The following is an 18,778-nucleotide window of genomic DNA, read 5'->3' on the forward strand; positions in this document are numbered from 1 at the left end:
GCTGATTTTTACATGAAAACTTTCTGACATAGTGCAGATTCAATTTGTTCAAATCATGGCCCCCGGGGGTAGGATGGGGCCACAAGGGGGATCAAAGTTTTACATACAAATATATAGTTAAAATCTTTTTCTCAATAACCACTGAGTCAGAAAAGCTGATATTTACAAGAAAACTTTCTGACATAGGGAAGATTCAAGTTTGTTCAAATAATGGCCCCTGGGGGGTAGGATGGGGCCACAAGTGGGGGGGGGGGTCAAAGTTTTACATACAAATATAGGAAAAAGCTTTAAAAATCTTCTTCTCAAGAACCATTGGGCCAAAGAAGTTGACATTTACAAGAAAGCTTTCTGACATAGTGTAGATTCAAGTTTGCAAAGGGTAGTTTGGGCCATAATAGGGACTAAGGTTTTACATTCAAATATATAGGGAAAGTCTTCAGATATGGGCCAAGGTGACTCAGGTGAGCATGGGCCTCTTGTTATTATTTTTCTTTTTTCAAATCTATTCACAGTGTATGATAGTAAATCTCGCCGGGTACGATTAATTTTTAGGAAATATCACCGGGTAGCTTCGCTTTGTTGTGGACAAACTCCCCGTCGAGGCCAATCGTAACTACTCGGCTATTTCCGTAACCGCTAATGAACCTCGTATGTGGATCGACGCCATCAGAATCTGTTGCCAGGTGTATACAAGGTAAATATGACGTCACAGTCGTACGTTACAATATGAAACGCGAGCTTTCAAATGTATCTAAGATATCATACATATCTAGGGTATTCTACCACTACCAATTTCCACTTATATATTTATGTAATATGATTAATAATAATTTAATGACACCAAAACTGAATTTGTGGTGAAAGTCTAAATATCACGTTATACAGGGATTCAGTTCTGGTCTTTTAACCTCAAGCAAGGGCGTGCTTCCGGAGAAGAAATGCTTCGCCCAGATTTGATACAATTCTTGCGCCGATTCACGTCCGAGTCTTCTTACCGGTTACGAAAAAGGACGAACGCGTGATCCGATTGCGTCGAGGCCTCATCTACATACAATATACCAATCGGATCACGAGCTCGTCCTTTTCCGTAACCGGTAAGAAGATTCGGACGTGGATCGGCGCAAGAATTGCATCAAACCGATGCATTTCTTCGCCGGAAGCGCGACTGTGGATGAGTTAGTAATATGTTGTACGGTGTGACCGTTGAGACGAGCGAAACCCATTAACATCTTGCAACACGACTTATAGACATTTTATCCGCCTCCAATCGGAACATCACTCGGCCTATTCCGGAATAGGCCGAGTGATGTTCCGATTGATCCGCCTCTTCATTTAAAGCGGGAAATATAACGTGGTGGATGTAAACAGTTACATTGTGACGTTATATTAGCTGCAATGTTTTTTCTTCCTCTCTCAAACCAAGCAAAAACAAAATGTTTGAAGCTATGAGTAAGCTTGTCTGGAATTTAAAAAGATTTATGGTACTCTCTAAACAATCTAATTATTTTAATTACGGGTTTGTCAATGAAGTATACCGCAGTGACGGCGACATTTTTCCAGAAGCATTATGGGTAATACTCATCCTTTTTCAGCTGAAGAAGAGCAAATCACGTGACTCATATGTGTAATCATTGGAGCGAGCTCGTCGCATCGCTTCGCGACGCGAGCTTCGCTCGCTAATATGTATACGGTGTGACCGTTGGACAGCGAAGCATGTACGTAACTCCGTGTCCCGAGTGGTAATCATAATTCCGTTAAGTACGGTAGATTATGATTCATTTAAAAATATATATTTTGAATGAAATTGCCTTGCCCTAAACACCCAGTAACATCTCAATATTAAAGGAGTTTATATGGGGACAACAGTTTTACATGATCCGCCTATTCATTGAACGCGGGAAATAAAACGCAAGGCGACGTAAACTGTACATTGTGACGTCACATTTAGCCTCGACTTTTTTCTCTTTTTCAAAGCAAATAATTATAAACAACAATAATACATTCCGTATGCAATGAAAAAGGCTGTTAAAACTAAACAAAATTAACCAATAAATTCAAAATGGTAAAAAAGTAACCGTAATTTTATCGTATACTCTTAAAGAAACTCATGAACTCGTTCATCTATTTAGTCGTATTACGGTTTTATATGTATTTATTTGTTAAAACATGTTACAATGATAGTTATACTATTCACTTTGAACAAAATGAGTGTTTAAATTACGAATTGCACGTTAGAGTCTTCTATTATTGGCATTCAAAATAAAACACGAATAACTGTTGAAGCAGGTAATGAAAAAATAAATGGCGGCGCCCATATGGATCACGAAAATTTCAGTGAACGTATATAGAGATTATCTCTTTTTCTTTTGCTGATTTTGACTTTTTTCTTTTACATACGTGTTACCTTTAGAGCCTTGCTTCGCGGACGGGCCTTCGGCCCCTCCGAGCTTCGCTCGGTATAATGTATTGTTTAGATTTTCAGTTTCGGTACATGTATCATTAACGTCCTATTCACTCTAATACATAAACATATAAGTGGAAATTGATAGTGACACAATACCTTAGATGTGTATGAGATATCTTAGATGCATTTGAAAGCTCACAGTGTAACGTACAACTGTGACGTCATAGTTACGTTTATGTATACGTAGCAAACTTCCGCCAGAGGTCGTTTGCACACAAACCAACCGTGTGTGCGGAGACGCAGAGGACTATGGGTAGTATGGTATACGTAGCAACCAACTCTGATGGCGTCGATCCACATACTAGCTATGACGTCACAGCCTACTACACTACGAGGTTCATTTGCGTTTACGGAAATAGCCGAGTAGTTACGATTGATAATCAAAAGATCACTAAAAAGTAGGGAGGTTATAGTCTAGGTCACCTACACGTTTGTCAATGCAGTGTTCTGGGAAGTCGAACGGCTTGCGTGACCTAGGCTAGTTAGGTTTGTGCTATCTTTACCCAAAGTTGTCGTTCCTTGCTCTCACATACACCCCTGTCAACGTCTCGAGGGCTTTACAAGATTCTTGTAAAATAGCACATATACTCAGATAAAACATGATTTCTACTTCAATTATAAAAATATACGTAAATAAGTAAATTACTGAGCTGATCTCAAGTCTTTTTTGTGACACAAGAAGCATTGATTTGGGTTGAAACGCTGATATCGGGTTGTTCTATTGCACCAGGCTTATACATGTAGGTACATGAGGAATGCATAGTAATGGGGGGAACTACAAATAGTTGTTTGTTCTAGATTTTCCCGATATCTTTAAAAGAAGTTCTTAGTTTTATTAGCCGTAAAAAAGTGGATTTACATGTGGAATAACATTGTTTATTTTGAGATGTTGACAGAGGTAAGTGTAAGGAACGATAACTCTATGTAGAAATTGTGGTTTGTGAGCAAACGAACTCTGGTGGAATTTTGGTATTGTGGAGCATAGTGTAACGCCCTCTGGTGAGAGATTGCGGGTACGAGTTAGGTGGCAGGGGACAGTTTGTTGTGGTTCTGAAACGTGGGTCGGGGGTGTACATCAAAGTCAGAATATGACAGACTAATGAAAAATCATGTTTCCCTTATATGTCAATACTTGTATTTCATATTGGTGTAGTTGATAAATTATATATTTATCTATCTATATATACTGGTGCTGGTGCACAAAACATGCTCTAAGCAGGTGCTCCTTTCTTGCTTCGATTTTCTCAGTTTCATTGGCCTAATCCGCACCACCCCTACACCATGACAGTATCGAGCCTTCCCTCTCAGCTTCAGATTTTTTGTTGGACCATGCATGTTTTCACCGGAATTTCTTCAGCACTTCACCGGCAGTGGTGACGTCTCTATATGAGTGAAATATTCTCGAGAAGGACGTAAAACAATATTCAATCAGTCATCTTCAGCAACTGACCACATTTCTTAGTTTCGTATTTGCATACATCTATATGCTAGGAATCATGGTGACACCTACATGTTGTATATCAACATTTTTATTAAGCACTCAGCTACATTTGACATGTATCCTAAAATTATTGTATACGTTTTTACACATGTATCGTCGACTGCCCTATTTCGGTGACTGACCAGAATCGGTGACCTTTTGTTTACGTGTGCGCGTTGTCGTTTCCGGGTGTAGATTGCGTCATCGATTTCGCCGTATGTAGTGTTAGAGTGCGTCTTTATCCCCCCCCCCCCCCCCCCCCCCCCCCCCCGAAAATGAACTACTAGAAGGAGAGTAAGCAAACAATCAAGAAGACCACCCCAAAAATAAGCCCATTTACTTATTACTTTTTCAAGTAAACCTTCAAATTAATATAAAGTATACCAAAAGTCTAGAATTCTACACTATGTTATTTTATTCATTGACGTTTAGTTGCACATTCCTCCTGTATATACGTTTGAACAGTTACAAACTTTTCGCAAGCCTATAAGAACAATGGTCACCGAAATAGGTGACGTCACCGTTTTAGGAGCACAAAGTGACATGTTTTTTGTTACGAAAATATATTCAATCAACGTACCAATGGAGTTGGAATTTGTGGATGAAATTAAAGGAATTTAATTACTTTAAAGGTAGGTGTATTATTTATTTATTTAATCCAAGTGATTAATGAGAAAATCGCGGTTTATCACTAAGGTCACCGAAACTGGTCAGTCGACGATAATAGCACTTCAAATACACTGTATGGGGTATTTCCAATTTTAAAGAAAGTTGATCGGGCTTATAGTGCGAAACTGTCCCCTGCTACCTTAATGTTTGCACTGATTACCATCATTAATTAACTCGTCCTCTGTGAGATGATTAAAGTCATCAAATGACTTCGCTCATTGCGGATCAGCTTGTTTGGACCTGAAACCGCGATTCCTGGATCCGCCCCTGGTGGATCAGCTTGTTGGACTTGTTGGACATGTCCTCATTCGCTCCCTAGAAAACATAATGATTAAAAAGCCAACAACAATAAACATGGGATATGCAGTGTAAATACGTCTGTAGATTTTCTGTACATCTTTCTCAGTCTTTTGACATCTATATATACTTTTTCCGTTGTCCTGAGAAATTGACAGATCATCCCGAACTTGTCGTTGGGCATTATAGACGTGTGTGTATGTGTGTGTGTATGTGTGTGTGTGTGGGGGGGGGGGGGGGGGGGTGCGTGCGTAAAAGCTGGTATTTGGTTGTCAAATGTGATTGGTATGTATAAAGATGATTATCCACCAGATATTTTATGTTTCATATAAAAATAATAAATTCATAAAGATACGTGTCTGTCCGCGCTCTGAACTTTCACAATGCAGAACTGCCGATATATCAAATTACTGTAAATGGTGTCTGACAAGTGATGTTACTAAATCGATGCGAGAGTGTTTTGTGGTTTATAGATGATTGTCATTGTTTTCATTCATCCAAAAAATGAATTTTAATCATGAATTCTAGGTATTGATGGATTGCTGCTTATTTTTTGGCCCAAACTTGTCCATCCCTACAAAATGTTAAAGACAAGTGCATTTATGAGTATGTGCATTAATTATCGAAATGAGAAACAAAGTACGGATGAAAAAAAAACGGATCGATACAGAGCGATGAGAGAGATGATGGAACAAAATTCATAAGATGTAAAGGAAAATGATTATATCTGAAAACTTTGGTCACGTAAACAATCCATTATATCAAAAATATAAGATAAGCACAGGGAATATCAAGAAAGAATTACATTGTGATATAAATTTAAAACAAAGATAAACAACACGATCAAAGAAAATATATATAATAATATCATATGATAGAAGTTCAGCATAAGAAACTATTCATCGTCAGTTGTCAGTGTGTATCACCTCAAAAGGACATGTCAGTTCATACGAGTGGATTGCACATGCAAATCTGAGGAATAAAAATAAACCTGTTCTCTATAATTAGATCTGATCAAGAACATTTTAAATGTAATGATAAAAGATTTACAATATGAGAGGCATGCTGTCTTTTATAAGGCAGTAGAATTGGAACCTCTTGTCTCATACGAGTGATATTTTTCAGCACTTTACTTCCGCTGATACACAATGATAAAGGTCTTTACAGTAACATGTCATTCGCCATACTCCTTTAATTGGTATTCATACGCAGGTCCAGAGGGGGACCAGGAAACCACTTGATATTTTACAAATATAGTAATTCGTGATAATATTCCCATGCAATTAAAGAAACTGAACATTAAAAATCCTTAGGAACAGACTGTCTATAAAGAAGACTTGTTACCGTTGAAGTATATTATTCAGGTAAGAGTTATCTCTCTTATCAGACGTCTTTTTTCTCTTCATTGATTTGCGAGAGTCAGCATTCAATCCAGTGAAATCTGGAAGGAGGTGTCATTGAAAAACAAGTTATCAAATAAAATATCCGTATTAGCATGTACTCTTTTCTATTTGTGTTTGGTTGCTTTTCGCCAATACAGTTGATACTTTTCTACTAATCTTATATCGGTACGTACGTATATTGTTTAGACGGTAATAAAATCATGAAAAGAATTTTCACTCAAAAATTTTAATTACATTTAAAATTCTGCTTTTATCGTCACCCATTCCAAAATTCTTTCTGATTATTTATGACATTAAGCCACCATGAAAATAATTCCCATCGACGCAAATCACAGTATTCGATAGGTTTTCGCGACCACTCTTTAGCTTATTTCCTTGTTTGTAAATATCATATGAATATCATATTTGAAAATTTATTGATGTGTCAGATCATGGGTCTCGGGGGTGGGGGTGGGGTGTCCTTCGTTGAATGCGTATATTAAGTATTGATTGATTGATTATTGTTTAACGTCCCTCTAGAGAATATTTCACCCATATGGAGACGTCACCATAGCCGGTGAAGGGCTGCAAAATTTAGGCATATGCCCGGCGCTTAAGGCCTTTGAGCAGGGAAGGATCTTTATCGTGCCACACCTGTTGTGACACGGGACCTCGGTTTTTGCGGTCTCATCCGAAGGACCCCCCACCCCCACCCCCACCCCCCACCCTTACGACAAGCTAGGGGTACTGAGGACCTATTCTAACCCGGATCTCCTCGGGATGTATATTAAGTAATATAATTAAAAACCATCATAAAATGATAAATATGGGCCTAGTCAAAACTATTGTAAGTATAACTAACACTGAGCACCTACACAATTTTATGCTGATGATGTTGTAAACCAATCGCAAGTACCAATATATGCGATTGGTTGTAGACCTAAGGCTAAGCGTTTATGATGTTGCATCGTTCTGGGCGCTTCGTTCTGGAAATATTCATAAGGCTGTTCATTACTAAAATTACGAATTGAAGAAACGAACAGACTTGAATATGTATTTCATTTATTCAACAATTATCAAAACTTACATCGTCGGAAACCCACGGTCGGTCGCTTTACGACCTACCGTGGGTCACAAGACCGATATTTTCGCATAACTCATTAAAATATCTGATCTTGCGTGACCTATCGAGGACCAATGGGAATCGCCGTAAATATTCCCGGTACTCAACGTGTCAGCTGTAATGGCGGCGCTCATAAAGTGTGTGTGTGTTGTTGTGCCACCATCAAAGGTATATAAACGAAAACTCTAGATTTGGCACCCAAAATGGCTGATTATTTTAACTAATAATTCACTTTCACATTTGCCCCCCCCCCCCCCCCCCCCCCCCTTCGGAAATCCTGGATCCGACTCTGGTATATTTATTGTCATCACTGCTTCATATAAAATCAGTCATGCATAATACAATTTAAAAATTTGATGCAAATTTGAATTAAGATATGGTCTTACAATCCCGTTACCTCCCCTGTCTTTATAGACACAAATACACCCTCAATAATGCAGATAAAGCATCTCGCTGAAAATTTTGTAACTTGTCCAACTTAGTCAAAATCTTGGCTTCGAAAGCATGTTTTTCTATGCTACTGAGGACTGGAAATAAGGGCTTTTTCTTTGGTTTAATATCGCAATAAGGAATGGTGAAGCAACCAATCGCATATAGAAGCCGAGACACACCTTCCAACGAAAATACTGGCCTTGTGACCCACGGTAGGTAATCGTAAAGCGACCGACCGTGGGTTTCCGACGATGCAAAATTTACTTCTTCTGTAAAATCAAAATCAAGCATCAATAAACAACAGATTTGCTTCATATCGTATTATCTTAACTTGTCAGTAAAAAATAAAAGATAACTGGCTTAGATACGCCAAAGAATGTCCGCCACTTTACTCTCAAATTTGCTTATTTCGGGGTAGTTAATCGAAAACAAAAGTAGGTTTTTAACCAATCTTACGATATTACTAATCGGGTAAGATTCTATTATATAACTTACGGACTTCACCTCACATATGAAATAATATTAAAGATACAAGCAGTATCCCTGTACGAAGCGTTTCGGAGTTTATTGGCAAAATTTGTTAATCAATAAGTATAGATGCTTATGTTATCTGAGAGATTTGTTAACTTGTGGTAAATCTCAGTGTATCAAAGACGTACATGGAAACCAGCCAAGTCCATTAATTAACCCTTCCCTAATAAGCCCATATCAAATATATGTAATATATAGGTACTGTAAGTGTAAATTACAGTGTATAAACTGCAAAGGGCAGCACGAGACGGTGTTATTGGACGATGAATTATCCACTTGTATCCAATGCATGTTATACAATATACGCAGTACAACGGTGCTCATTTCTCTACACATGTAATTTCTACATTGATATCCTGTGGCACCAAGCAGTTTTTCTCCAAGTATAAACCCGCTAAGTTTGCTTAAAACATCAACATCTTCATAGTTCATCAATCATTGAAATTTATCCGACAGACATGTTGATGAAAAGAAGACAATTGGCTGAAATGGTGGAAAAATACATAGTATAAATATCGTATAAGCAATGATTGATTGATTGAATATTGTTTAACGTCCCTCTCGAGAATCTTTCACGCATATGGAGATGCCATTGCCGGCATCGTCGGAAACCCACGGTCTGTCGATCTCCGTTTAATCGGAGTGTCGCTTTCCGTTTAATCGGAGAGCAAACGACCGTGGGTTTCCGACGATGCATTGCCGGTGAAGAGCTGCAAAATTTAGGCCTATGCTCGGCGCTTACGACCTTTGAGCAGAGAAGGATCTTTATCGTGCCACACCTGCTGTGACACGGGACCTCGGTTTTTGCGGTCTCATCAAAAGGGCCGCTCCATTTAATCGCCTTTTACGACAAGCAAGGGGGTACTGAGGACCTATTCTAACCCGGATCCCCACGGGATGTATAAGCAATGTTATAATATCGTATAAACCACCTTATTATATGTCGTACAATGGTACAAGTCATGTTCTATATATCGTACAAACAATGTTATATACATACAAGTGTACATGTATATCGTACATATGTATGTGGGTAATTTCTGAAATTTTCAAAATCTTTGAACTTTGGACCTCACCTTATGCCTACAAATTTGATTGCTTTTTATTTCATGGAAATTTATAATTTGGTAAAATACAATTTTGATTTCTTGTTTAGTAGATACATTTGTACATGTATATTGAAAAAAATTTGTGGCATATGTGGTAAGCTTTAAACTATACTTCTTGGTCTCCACCGGTGTGTTAAATTTTCACATGTTGATTTGAGGGGCCGAGTGGTTAGAGCATCGCGCTCAAAATCACACGGCCTCTCACCTCTGTCGGCGCGGTTTCTCAGTTTACTTTCGGAAGGTCGGTGGTCTTTTCCCAGGTACATCGTATCTGGGTTCTCTCTTCCATCAAGAAAAACTGGGCGCCAGATAACTGAAAACTTGTTGAGTGTGGCGGAAAACATCAACCAATCAATCAATCAATCACATGTTGATTTGTACACACAGCTTGAATTTATCAAGTTATATTTATATTACAAATCGCATTTTCCTCTATGAACCAACCAATCCGTTCACATTGAATGATTTGAAGAAAAAAATACAACATGTGTTACAAAGATCTTGCAAGTCACACCTTTGGATTAAGATTGTAAACTTACGTGGATTATCATCCCAACCTTGCTGTCGCCTACGTCCAAAATACAGTGCACCTTGCAATGCTGATAAAAGGCAGGGTGAGACGAAATGTGACGTTATGTCTATGTGTTGACGTACGTCACAATAACTACTGTGACAGAGGCTAGGAGTTCGTTTTATGCAACAAAATAGAAGTAATGTAAACAAACGGTGTTTCAGTAAATGAATATAAGAAATGAACATCACTTTTGAGCTGTTCATGGTCAATATGAACGGATTTGGATTTGAGGCAAATTATCTGTGAATCGCTAGCGCGATTCACAGAATTTGCCTCAAATCCAAATCCGTGAACTCATGAATACTGACCATGAACAGCTCAAAAGTGATGTTCATTTCTTAAATATTATACAGTTTTATTTAACACATATCAAGTATTATGTTACATAGTATAATATGGTATATGGTTTTGAAAAGAGGAAGCGCAGATGAATGTACACCTCGTATAAAATGGTTATTTAAAAAGAGCTTCATTCCCTAAAAGACAAATTGAGATTTTCCTTTTGCAACAAAATGAGAAAATATTTGTGTAATGACACGTGACATTATAATGAGGGGGAACAAACACATACTGGTTATCATCAGAAACATGCACTTTTGTAGAAAAAATGTACTCAAGGCTTCAGCAAAATAAAAAACAATTGGAAATATAAATCCACGTAGAATTGGTGCAAAATATTGAGAGGTTCTTTAAATAGTATCAAATCAGCTTAAAAAATGTCTGTGTATCAGGTTATAATCTCAAGATTCTGTCGTCATCAAAGGTTATTTCAAGCAACCAACGCAGATGTATTGCGATCTCGACATAGATCGGTTTATAAAAGGGTTCCAATTTCATCATGTTACGCAACTTTCTGCTTTTGAAAACTGCTATTAAATATTCGAGCAGCATGTTTTATGGAAGAATCATGAAATAAAATCTACAACAATATTTCAAATTCTCAATCATTTTAAATCAAGTTTTCAGTTCCCCTATTTTTTAAACAAGTTCTTGGCCGTAATCACAGGCACTTGCATGCTGCTTCCATTCGATCGTACACTTAACAGTACTAATGCGACCCCTTCACTATATTACATGTACAAGACTAATCCCAGGACCTAATGAAATGTCACGTGTTATGTAATCTTATGAAATTCTCAGCGTGATCACTACTGTGACAACACACACGTACAATTATAATGGGTAACATACGTCATTATACTTAAGGATTACATCTAAAATATCACTCATCACACGCTATATCCTTATTATGTTCTTGTATCATCATGGTGGGGTGGGGTTATGCTAACAATCTAACATACATGTATATATGTTATTTGTATTGATACACAGTTTTATTAGATAATGTCTCTATGATGATCACTATGACGCTGATGTCACTCCGATCCTTCCTGCTCTATCGTTCTTCTTTCCAGTGAGGAATTTTCCTTTTTTGACACACCTTGGAAGAATTCAATCAATTCTAAAGGGAAAAAAATAATTGACATATATCAGTCAGTTTTAATCATCCCCATTTGTCATTTGTTACTAATATAAGATGATGTAAGTTTCGTTTTACGCTGAGTACAATGAAGTTCTATGGTTGTTCTTATCAATTACGAACCATTTCATAACCATGATATATTGAAAAACCACCCTGTTATTATGCACCCAATCTCGCACATACGGAAAGCGCATTGAAAATAATTTATTTTCAATGCGCTTTCCGTATGTGCGAGATTGGGTGCATTAATTAAAAGGTACATTGTAAATTTTAACGCGTATGCCTATCCCCTTCGATAAGGAAGTACTAAGAAGAATCAATACCCCTGTCGTTTACATCACTCAAAAAAAAAAATTCCGTCACAGGATCGGTCGTACGTACACATGTTGTATCTGTATCAGAAAGATGCAGAGAAAATCACATACAAGGGTAAAAAAACAATTAAATGTGTATATGTTCCGATTTTAGATTTTAATAATTCTGATAAATTTAATTAATCTTAATACTACGGTATTTTATGAATAAAACGAAACAAAGAACTCTATTAAATGTACATACATACACAAAAACAAAAAATGTTTGTAAAACACATATACCCCCCATGGTGCAAAATTGAAAATGGTTATACACAAACATCATTTAATTGATAGTAGTATCATCAATTCAAAATATTGAGCAGACAATATCTTCCTATGTCAAGAGTGGATTGACCATGTGGCCTAAAAATCAACAGGGGTCATCTACTCCTTATGCTGTACCAGTGTACCAAGCTTGATGTCTGTCAAGCAAAGGGTTCTCTAGACATTGAATGTTCAGTATATTCTTATGCCCAGTTTGACCCTTGACCTTTGACCATATGACCTTAAACTCGGTCATCTACTCCTTAGGATGTACCAGTGTGCCAAGTTTGATGTCTGTCAAGCAAAGGGTTCTCAAGATATTGAGCGGACATTATATTCCTATGTCCAGAGTAGATTGACCCTTGACCTTTGGATCTGAAAAACAATAGGGGTCTTCTTCTATTTATAACGAACCCACATATGAAATAGCATTATCATCAAGTGAATGGTTCTCAAGATATTGAGCGGACAACATGTGGTCTACCGACCGACAGGTGCAAACCAATATGCCCCTCTTCTTTGAAGGGGGGGGGGGGCATAAAAAAAACCCAACAACTAATGTTGTAGAGATATACCCGGTAGATGAAAACAGCTTCAAAAGACAGCCTGTCTTTTTACACATTAACCAGTGCTAACCACGTGACTATCTTATTTGCATATCACGTGCTATTTTCCCAAAATTTCTGAGATCTGTGTATATCATGTTTTACACTAGTCCAAAATATCTTACGTTTTTCTGGCTTTTTTATGATTTTGCTATTTACCGTGCCAGGAAAACGTCAGAACCGGTGCCATTACGTAAACTGGAAATTCGCCGCCTCCAGCTGGAGGCGGCATTCTCGGACCGATTTTAAATACTTGCGAGCCGAATTTAATGTTAAACTCATAATTAATCAATAAAACGATGCTTCTTGTACTTACTAATATCGATTTTATGGGTTCTTTAATCACATAAACAGCCTCAAGAAAACATATTAATAAACTGTCGAGCTGTTTTGATTTACGTGACTCGTTCGCTCAAATGACAGCGAAAATTCGGTTGACTACAATTGTGTGCTTCTGTCATCGAATTTTGGAGTTATATTTTCTTTTAATCGATATTAGCAAGTACAATAAGCACGTTTTACTGAGTAATTATGAGTTTAACGTTGCGCCCCCTAACCGCAATTCCCGGATTCCCTCCTGTCACCCGATAAAACAACAAAGAAAGACATTCTACTGTTTATATTTATATTTTCATGTTTTATTAAAGAATATGAACTAGATTTAAGTACTAAAATAAAATCGTTACTTTAAATGGAGCAGCCAATACACTCTTTGACTTGATAACGCGGACCGATGGTACTAAAAACCGGATCGAATTAGTTTACAAACAGGTATTCAATGTCGATGTTGAAAAAAACGTCAATTTCAAAAGAAATATATTAAATGAAAGGTGAAGATAACGAACATTGATCAATCTCATAACTCATATAACCAATACAAAATATAGAGTTGGGCAAACACGGACCCCTGGATATACCAGAGATGGGATCAGGTGCCTAGGAGGAGTAAGCATCCCCTGTCGACCGTACACACCCGCCGTGAGCCACATATTCCGATCAGGCAAACTGAGTTATCCGTAGTCAAACATGTCTGCCATACCCTTTGAATGGTTGGTAAAAAAAGATTCCTCCAACTCCCGTTTACCTTTGAATGCCTATTTTGTTAACAATGGAGTTAATGACCCTACAATCTCTGTAATCTTCACCAGGTCTATTCTCTCATATAATGCACTGTTGTCATTCTTTCTCCTTTACATAATCTGTAATTACTTAATACAAGGGAAAGGTTCAAGGGAAAGCAAGGTATTGGAAGCTGAGAAGATTTATTTGTACAAAAAATATTATTCTCCGTGATCACTACACATGTATACATGTAATTGTTATCATAACTTTAGATACTCTACCCGTCATATCCTCTCTCTCTCTCTCTCTCTCTCTCTCTCTCTCTCTCTCTGTGTGTGTGTGTGTGTGTGTGTGTGTGTGTGTGTGTGTGTGTGTGTGTTGTGTGTGTGTGTATTTTAATGATCTAATTATGGATAAAGAACACGATAGACTAAGGTGTATATAAAGTGAAAAGGTAAACATAAAACATAGAGATTTGAAAACGTATTCTCCATCAGGACAGACAGCATCAGCCTTAAAACATAGAGGCCTGAGAACGTATTCTCCATCAGGACGGACAGCATCCGCCTTAAAACATAGAGACCTGAGAACGTATTCTCCATCAGGACAGACAGCATCCGCCTTAAAACATAGAGACCTGAGAACCTATTCTCCATCAGGACAGACAACATCCGCCTTAACCTGTCCCCTGCAATGCACGCTTTAATTCAGCTAGCTCTTTCATTAATCCTTCCCAACTTGATCAGAAAGTACACAATTCACACGTTTAAACATAATTTGGACGTTAATGAGCTGTGAGTTTAGGTCAAACCTACGCATGGAATTACAAAATATAATTTTCTAAGCCTTCTAAATAACGATGTTAAGCTTTATGTGGTAAAATTTTATTCATGATTAATTTCATATAACAGAGATTTTCTGTTGAAATGAAGATAAAAAAAATCATTATTTGAACTTATCATGTTACTTTTACATAATCGTACAGATGGAAATGTTTTTTCATATTTTCTGGTACAAACGCATGGAGCAAAGCTTCTATTGAACTCTAGTGTTATTTTTAATTCCAATGTTCGGACAAAATCGTTTAATTTACCGTCTTTTTGAAGGCATTGTCTTTCCCATTTTAACATTTTGCTCGGTGAAAAAAATAGCTAGAATTTGAAATAAAAACGTTTTTATTTGTCAAAGAAAGAAACAGGTAAAACGTAACATTGTTGATAACAGTGATCACTATCAAGTTAAGATGCTCATATCTTCGTTTTGAGATGCTCGTCTTGAGATGCGAACGATTGGTCCATCCCTTCCGGTACACGTGATATCTTTTGGAAAAAATTTCCCGAAGAAAGGACTTTTAACGGACGGTGTTTTTTTTGTTTTTGTTTTTGGTACCTTCTAACCACGCTGTTTTCAAATCAGGAGTACATTAAGTTTAGTCTTCATAATTACATGCATGTAAAACGACCAATGTACAAAAATCTAAAATAAGTATTATTGAATTTGCCAGTGTATCTTAGTTGTGCTTATCAAACAAACATAAATTGTTCACATAGTGATTGTGCTGCAAATTAAGAATTGCAAGTATATGTAATTTATATCTGCTCGAATGGAAGTTCAAGGTCATGTTGGTATGACATTAGTGTGACCTTGAACTAACTGTGACACAAAAAGAAAATCCGCAACACTCACATTTCAGTCTGTCAAAATAATGCATACATTCTAGAATTGCTGCACACAAAATATCACATCTAACATGATGAGAGTTAAACGTTTGAATTTATGTTGATAATGTATCGAATACATGTTGAACATTGCTTTGATATTGATTTAAATACAGTTAATATTTACATGTTATCTATTGAATAGCGGGAACATATGCCTCTATATAGCACCTTTCATAAGCACGAAAACCCAACAACACCCTACTTTGCTAAAGTGTCGAATCTAAAAAGACACAAGGCCAGAAAAGAAATATTTAAAAAGCACTATATATATAAAATTCTATGTACTTTTGATTATAGAATCATAATTCAAAATATTTCTTAATTTTCGCAAAATTACAAATTGAAGAAATAAAATTTGGTCTCGATTTACCGTTGAATGATCAATCGTATAACTCCTGTAAGGAATAAAAAATTAAGAGTTGGGCAAACACGGACCTCTGGATATACCAGAGGTGGAATCAGGTGTCTAGGAGGAGTAAGCATCCCCTGTCGACCGGTCACACCCGCTGTGAGCCCTATATCTTGATCAGGCAAACGGAGTTATCCGTAGTCAAAATCAGTGCGTAAGGAACGGTCTAACAATTTGTATGAAACACCTCGAACAGCATTTGACCCAAATGACAGGTTGTATTGGCAAACTAGATCGTTATAATGATCATATAAGCTTAATATGTGAAATGCTGACATTAAACGAGACTGTTGAAAACCCTGTAACGTCAACTTGTTTGTCAGTCGCCTGTCTCGATTTAAAAACTGATCATAAGCAGAACAAGCTCTTGCGTATCGAATCAGTTGAGAGATATAAACACCACATGCAGGTGATAATGGAATATTGATACATAAATATGGGGTGTTGACGATAGAGAGACTGAAGTCCTCCTGTTTGTCATAAAGCTGAGTTGTCAGTTTGCCTTTAACATCTATCATGGTTAATAAAATTTCAAAATCAACCATAAAACTCTATGGAACTGACCCGTGTTTTATAAACTTTTATATAAATTTACTACTTAAAATCAAGATGTAGCATTCCTAGCCTTGCTTTAACGTTAACAAAATCAATGCGTTAAAAAAATCAATGTTAAACTATGAAAACATTTTGCTTCACGTTTCAACGTTGATAAACCGCGTTTAGTTCAATGTTGAAAAGATGCTATTCTTTAGTTTAATCATGTTTGAATATTGAAAATTTGTTAACATATTAATGTTTATGTTTTAACGTTGGGTCAGCATTGGATTATAGTGTTTCAACCATAATAGTTTCAAAGTTGAACAAATTCTGTACTAACAGGGCCATTATAAAATCACCCACAAAGTTTTATAGATACAAGAAAATCTTAAGATTCAACTGAGATTTAATTTAATTGCTTTTATAAAATTTAGAAATTCATTTCAAAATTAAGGATTATCTCCCTCATGCATAGCTCTTATCCTTAGACGAATTTGACTCCACTTTTTTTGGCACGCTGTTTTTGGCTATAATAGCTCTAAAACTTCATTGTTATTTCGGATTTCAAACATTTCGGTTGAGCATCACTGAAGAGACATTATTTGTCGAAATGCGCATCTGGTGCATCAAAATTGGTACCGTATAAGTTTTACATGATATCCCCATTTGAGGGGTGTTGTTTTTTTTGGTTTGTTTTTTTTGTTTTGTGATTTGAGCAATGCATGCAATCAAATTGTAAAAGCAACTTACACAAGACAAAAGCAGCAGTACAATGCCTACCTTGGCCCGTTATTTTCCCTATACCGACGGAGTCCATTTTCTTTAATTCCGCCATGATGATGCTAGCCTCTTCTTCGCTGAGCGGTTCCTCGCCCGCCGTGGTGAGTGTGCTGATGAAATCCTCTATGGAGATTTTGACATTGTTCACAGATTCTTCACCATTTGCACAGTAAAGTTCTTTAATGGCACCCACAAGCTGTGCCTTGATCTCTTCTCCTGTTGACCAGTTATCTTTCATCAGTATTTTGAAGTCGTCTTTAGTTATGTATGCTTTTTCAGCTATAGATAACAAGAAATGTTCGATTACACAAACTGAGAGTGCGTGAATCAAATAAATTTGTCATATTTGAAATTTTCGTGAGTTCATGTTGTTCAGCTTCCATTCAGAGAACTTTTGTTTTCGCGTAAATCTTATTTCCCGGTATTCCGAGGACGGTCTTATTTCCCGATATTCAGTTGAAAACTGTTTTATTACATTTCTTCGAATTCTACAAATTTCAAAGTCTAGAAGCGCACGTTCGTTTACATTTCAGTAGCAGAAAAATTGTTTACGTCTATTATCATTTGCGAACAGATACAAAGATGCGACGCCACAGTCTTATGTAAGCAAATCTGACATCCCAATTGAGTTAAAGTAGTCCTCGGGCATTTACACTAAGGGCTTTTTGGCTCAGTAAAAACTCGGGTATGCATTCTAGAATCTATAGGAAGAAATCTAACATATGTAATGATAAATATGTATAAGGTATTACTACAGAAAAGCCGGGTCATGTCGATTTTCGGATAAAACGAAACGCGAAACTGTATAATGATAAATCTATACCGCCTTATGTATTTTAGATATAAGATAATGTATTCCTAATTGACAAACATACAGTTTGAGTATTTTTTGTTTGTTTATAAAGTATTGTCTGTGACTCGGTCGATCATAGCAAGAGGCTCATGGGCCACATCGCTCACCTTAGTCCCATTGGTCCTGACTTTGTCCAGCTGTTGTGATTTGTAACATATTTTTCTTCAATCTTTATTCCCATGAAAAACTTAACCCCATATTGTGGGCCCCAACCTATATATGTACATTGTGGCCCCAATGAGTCACGACATAACCGAATATGAACTCACACAACATGTGAATGCCTCAACACCAACATTGACTAATATGTCCTTGCTATTCTGGAGAATATCACAAGGTTTTGTCTTTAGAAACCCATACACGAAATATGAAAGTTCTACGTTAAATAGTTCAGGAAATATTGATTAGGTCAGGTTTTTATAAATATTGGTCAAAGTCAAAGATTAAGGTTACAAGTCCAAACACCATGGTTCACATAAAAGGTCTTGCCATAAAGAATCTATATGCAAAATATGACAGCCCTGGCTTAAATAATTCAAGAGATATTTAAGAGGTTAGATTTTCTTTAAAGTCAAGGTCACAAGTTTAGAAACTTTGACTCGAAAAAAGGTTTTGTCACAAGAAATGCATACATGACATATGAGAGT

At 36.9% G+C, this 18,778-nt stretch overlaps 1 protein-coding gene across 2 annotated transcripts in view; it reads right to left on the bottom strand.

The window, feature by feature from the left end:
- Positions 1 to 10,194: 10,194 nt before the first annotated feature.
- LOC125660376 (uncharacterized) overlaps positions 10,195 to 18,778 on the bottom strand; it is a 21,542-nt gene continuing 12,958 nt past the window's right edge. Inside the window, exons 4-5 of one of the 2 annotated variants that reach the window (XM_056148944.1) lie at positions 17,279 to 17,557; positions 10,195 to 11,523 (exon numbers count right to left, since the gene is read on the bottom strand). In XM_056148944.1, coding sequence (XP_056004919.1) covers positions 11,438 to 11,523; positions 17,279 to 17,557 — 365 coding nt within the window. In that variant the 3' untranslated portion in view covers positions 10,195 to 11,437. Of the gene's footprint in view, positions 11,524 to 16,927; positions 17,558 to 18,778 lie in introns of those variants that run through there. The other variant, XM_056148943.1, reaches the window with a different exon arrangement.

The sequence above is a fragment of the Ostrea edulis genome, chromosome 9 (genome assembly GCF_947568905.1).
Source record: "Ostrea edulis chromosome 9, xbOstEdul1.1, whole genome shotgun sequence".
Lineage (NCBI taxonomy): Eukaryota > Metazoa > Mollusca > Bivalvia > Ostreida > Ostreidae > Ostrea > Ostrea edulis.